Source organism: Camellia sinensis, chromosome 1, assembly GCF_055761805.1.
Source record: "Camellia sinensis isolate YWXY chromosome 1, ASM5576180v1, whole genome shotgun sequence".
NCBI classification, from domain to species: domain Eukaryota; kingdom Viridiplantae; phylum Streptophyta; class Magnoliopsida; order Ericales; family Theaceae; genus Camellia; species Camellia sinensis.
The window spans coordinates 107,915,639-107,920,923 of NC_138961.1; the positions used below are offsets into that span (position 1 = coordinate 107,915,639).

The following is a 5,285-nucleotide window of genomic DNA, read 5'->3' on the forward strand; positions in this document are numbered from 1 at the left end:
CCCCACCCATTGGCTATTATTCTTACAGGTCATTTTTATCTTAATATTTTTTAATAAGAGAAAAAATGAACTTAAATAAAGAAGAACAAATCATGAAGAATGGAAAATTAGGTTTTTTCCTCGAGCAAAACAAGAGATGGAAAATCATACCAATCTACATCCAAAAATAAGACATTCCACCACCTGAAACCATGACATGCAGGTTACTGTAAACATGATGAAAAATCCAATGGAAATTCACCTGTGCGTGTTTGATTGGGGTATATTGCAGGTTACTGTAACATTATGAACTGTTTCATTCATCAAATTGTTGTTAATTATACGCATGAGAACTCCCTATTGTTCATGAGGGATTTAGAGAGGTTTCTTTCTGAAATCAATTCGTAAACTTTGTGGCTTTTTCGTTTGAAACCTATAACCATGTGATGTTCAAACAACATCTGGCATGTGTGCTTGAGATGTAGATACATACTTCTTAAGACATTTCAGCAATGAAATTATTAACGGTGGACAGCTGAAATCAGTGGTACAATACTAAGAATGTTTTTGATAGAGACCTTTTGTGGGTTTAATAGTGCATTGTTTATTTATTTTTTCGCTCTAGCTAGAATGTTTTTTGCTCTAGCTATAGTTTTCTCTTAATATGGAGTAAAAAAGGCTCAAATAATGCAGTCAACCAATGTCATGAGGGACCCATATCAAGTAGCTAAACCCTTGTTACTAGAAAAATATAACAAGTACCTCTGGCCTTTGGCCTTTGATGGGTTTTCAAAAAAAAAAAAAAACAAATTGATTTTCAAATATAATTTCACTTTTTGTTTGGTTATAATGAAAAATACAGGAAAAAAAATAGATAGGACTACAGATCTAACTCAAAAACACCATAAGAAAATATCAAGCAAAGTTTATACATACCAGCTGAAATAGAGCCATGTGATGTACTACCGCTACGTGATGTGGTAGGAAGCCTGCCTGGTGGATGCCATGATGCCGGTGGATCAGGTATGACTTTCATCTTGAGTGTGGTCTGAGTCTCATCTGAACTAGAACTACTAGAGCTTGATTGCTCACTTTCACTAGAAGAATGGTTAGAGCAAGAACTCATAGATAATATCTATAAAAAAACTACAAACATAAGAGTAAGGACATAATAATCTATAAATATCTATTGCATTCAAAAGAAAATAAGAGTACATGAAAGGTAAAAATGGTCATTTAAAGAAAACTGCAAAGGTACAAAAGCAAAGATTTTATTAATATGAATATCCATACAAATGTAAAAGTGAATATGCGGCCAATTACAATATCATATTAGTTCTTCGTCATCTTCAAATTGTGCCTCTGTCGATACTTCAAGAGGTCCAATAGTTTCATCAACATTTGTTCCATCAATACCTTGCCTAACCCAATCCATGTCCTCCTCACAAGTGAAGGAAGCTACATCTAACTCTTGATCACCAAATCCTTCCACTTCGTTGTGATGTAGTCCTTCATCAATAGTTGGTTGTTCTCCACACGCCTCATACAAGTCTTTAGGTTTCATCTTGAGTACAACATTCCAATCTTCATCAACAGAATCACTAACATAAAAGACTTGTTGTGCTTGAGATGCTAGGATGAATGGCTCATCACTATCTTGTTTCTTCGCATATAACAAGTGATTGAAATTAACAAGTGTACAACCAAAATCATCTTGCTTGTGTCCCTTATTGTTATCAATCCAGTTGCACATGAATAACATATATCTATGGTCATGTGAGTAATACAATTCAATAATATCTGTCACATATCCATAGTACGCTACATCACCTTCCATTGGATTAATGTTTTTCGCACTTGCATAGCTAGAAGTCTTTGCCTTCACCATAACCCCACTATTCTGAGTTTTTCTTCTCAACTCACAACTCTTAGTATGATACCTAGTACCATTAATTATATACCCATTAAATCTGGTGGCCTTTTGGCTGGGTCCCAAAGCCAAAATTTTAATCTCTTCTGACAATGCTACATTTTCAGTAGCTAGTAGCTCAGCAACCTATTTTTAAAAGAAAGTTATCAATATTAAACATCAATTAACAACTTCAAAAATATAGAAGCACATGGATTGCAAAAATATAGAAGACTTGTGCTTGACATGCACTTACATGAGAATTGAACCATTTGGGAAACTCATCATTGTGACGACGATCCACATTATAATCTCTGAGACGACGATGTGACCGCTTAATAAATTCACGATGTTCCCTACACAATTAAACTACTTGTAAAATGCACGATAATTATAGTTGGTATATATACATTCACAACGAGACAAAGGCTGCATCTATCTTACTCTCGATATGGGACAACCGCAGCAATGTTAAATAACATATACCAATGGGTCTGTACCCATGTTGTGTTATCAAGAACAAACCCTTTTCCTTTTCCTAAAGCCCGCCCCATTAATATCTCAGGATTGTCACTAACATCGCAATTCCTTAACGGTCGATGCAATTTCGACTCAACATCATGCAAGTTCCTTGAGAAAAATGTTATACATTCTTCGTCCAAGTATCCCTGTGCAATTGAACCTTCAGGATGACTTCGATTACGCATGCATGATTTAAGTGTCATAAGGTACCTATAAACAAAAAGATGCATACATGACTTCCAAGTATAAACAATCAAATATATACAAAATGGACATTAAAGTAGAATTACACACCTTTCAACAAAGTACATCCATCGATATTGCACCGGACCGGCAATCTTTGCTTCATCTGCTAGGTGAATGGGTAAGTGCTCCATTATATCAAAAAATGATGGAGGAAAAATTCTCTCAAGATGGCAAAGTGTAAGAGCGATTTGGGACTGAAGACGATTTAGACCATCCACGTCTAGGGTTTTGAAACACAATTTCCTGAAGAAATTGCTTAACTCAATTAATGGTTCAACCACTTTCTTCGGTAACAAATTTCTCACTGCTATTGGAAGTATTTGTTGCATGAGTATATGGTTATCATGACTTTTCAGTCCAGATATGCTACGCTGTTTGAGGTTAACCCGACGAGAAATATTAGATGCGTAACCATCTGGAACTTTGATATTCTTTAGAAGTGTGCAGAATAGATTTTTCTCTCTATTGTTCATGGCAAAACATGCAGGAGGCAAATAATACTTGTACCCAACCCTTTTCTGAGGATGTAGTGCCTTCCGAATTCCCATTTCTTGCAAATCTCGACGAGTATTTAAATTGTCCTTCCCTTTCCCATCAACATTTAATATCGTCCACAACACATTATCACACACGTTCTTTTCAATGTGCATCACATCAAGATCGCGGCGAATCAAATTATGCTCCCAATATGATAGCTCAAAGAAAATACTTTTCTTTTTCCAATAATGACCCGAGTCCTCATTTTCCTCCTTTTCTTTCCCCTTTCTATTCCGTTTGCTAGATTGTTGATGCTTAGAATTCAATTTGAACTTAGGGCCTAGTTGTTGTAGCACATTAGCCCCTGATAACCGAGTTGAGCATGGTTCGAATTCACGAGTGCCATCAAAAGACGCACTAGCTTTCCAAAATTTGTGACCCCCATTCAACCAGCGACGATGCCCCATGTAACATAATTTCCTTCCGTTCTTCAAATATCGAGAACGAGTATGTGTGTTACAACAAGGACAAGCTAAAGCGCCTTTTGTGCTCCATCCAGACAAAATTGCATAGGCAGGAAAATCATTTATAGTCCACAATAACACAGCATGCATTCGGAACATCTGATTAGTTTCCGCATCATACGTGTCAACACCATTTTCCCATAGTTCTTTCAATTCATCCACTACAAGGTGTAAGTAGACGTCAATATTATTTCCAGGCGAAGAAGGACCATCGATGAGCAATGTCATCATCATATGAGGCTGCTTCATACACAACCATGGTGGCAAATTGTATGGCATTATAATAACTGGCCAACTGCTATGAGAGACATTCATTGCCTTGAATGGATTGAATCCATCCGCTGTTAAACCCAGTCTGACATTGCGAGGCTCACTCGCAAACTTGGGATACAAATTATCAAAATTTTTCCAAACTGGAGAGTCAGCGGGATGTCTCATTTTGCCGTCATCAATTCGGCCCTCTGCATGCCATCTCATTAAAGAAGATGTTTTGGATGACATAAACAATCTTTGAAGCCTTGGAATCAATGGAAAGTATCTAACAATCTTATGTGGAATTCTTTGTTGCTTCTTCTTAACATCATTCTCCTCCCCCTCGAACTGTTTGTATCTAGGCATATGACACACTATGCAATCATCCATACCAGCTGCTTCCTTCCGATATAGTGAGCAATCCCTTGGGCATGCATGTACCTTATGATAATCGAGGCTCAAGTCCCTAAGAAGTTTCCTAGTTGCATAAAATGACTTCGGCAAAGTTTCACCCTTTGGGAACGAATCCTTCAAAAGCTTGAGCAACATCGTGAAAGACTTGTCACTCCATCCACTAAGGCACTTGATGTGCAATAACCGAACAATAAATGAAAGCGTTGAAAACTTCTGACACTCAGGATACAACTCTCTTTCGGCCTTTTTCAATAAATTGAAGAATTTTTCGGTTTTCTCATCCGGACCTTGTCTAATACCAGAACTTGCTACCTCGTGAATAAAGCTTCGTGGAGGAAGTCCAAATCCTTCGTATAGCATTTCATACGTTTCATCACCATCGTTCGAATCAGTTTGCCCAACATTCACATTGTGTGGCACAGGCGATGACAAATTCTCCCTATGAAAAATCCAACTGGTGTAACTTGGAAGAAACCCATTGATCATTAAATGTTCCCCTAACAGGCCTTTCTCCACCAATTTGACATTACGACACCGTTTACATGAGCATGTGACTTCATTCAACAACGGCTTATTTTCGCATGCAAATTTAATAAATTCCTTAACCCCTTGTATGTATTCCGGGTGCAACCTATGTTGATTTAGCCAACTTTTATCCATCTAATTCTCTTTTACACTACAAATGTCACTGCCAAATCAACAAAGTTCAAAATTATCATTCCATTTTAATTAATCTTAACCTCAATTAAGTACCTTATAATGCATGCAATATGATATCATTCACCTTTAACTGGTCTCTAATATGTTGGTTCATCCTACTTTCCCATTCAGGAATGCACAGCCTGTATTGTAAAAAGCAGTTCATACCGCTCTGCTCATCTCTAACAAAATTTCGGCAGCATCTCCCCATGGTTCTCCAAATACACAACATAGACTAGGTGTACTGTTACACCTTATCTAGT

General features: G+C 37.1%; 1 protein-coding gene across 1 annotated transcript; it reads right to left on the reverse strand.

Annotated features, from left to right (window-relative positions):
* Window positions 1–1,306: 1,306 nt before the first annotated feature.
* Window positions 1,307–4,983, reverse strand: LOC114286162 (uncharacterized). Its single transcript, XM_028229258.2, has 5 exons — window positions 4,201–4,983; window positions 2,705–4,038; window positions 2,333–2,620; window positions 2,145–2,244; window positions 1,307–2,035 (listed from the first exon to the last, which is right to left on the reverse strand). The coding sequence occupies exons 1-5, from the start codon at window positions 4,981–4,983 to the stop codon at window positions 1,307–1,309; spliced, it is 3,234 nt and encodes a 1,077-aa protein (XP_028085059.2).
* Between the last annotated feature and the right edge of the window lie 302 nt (window positions 4,984–5,285).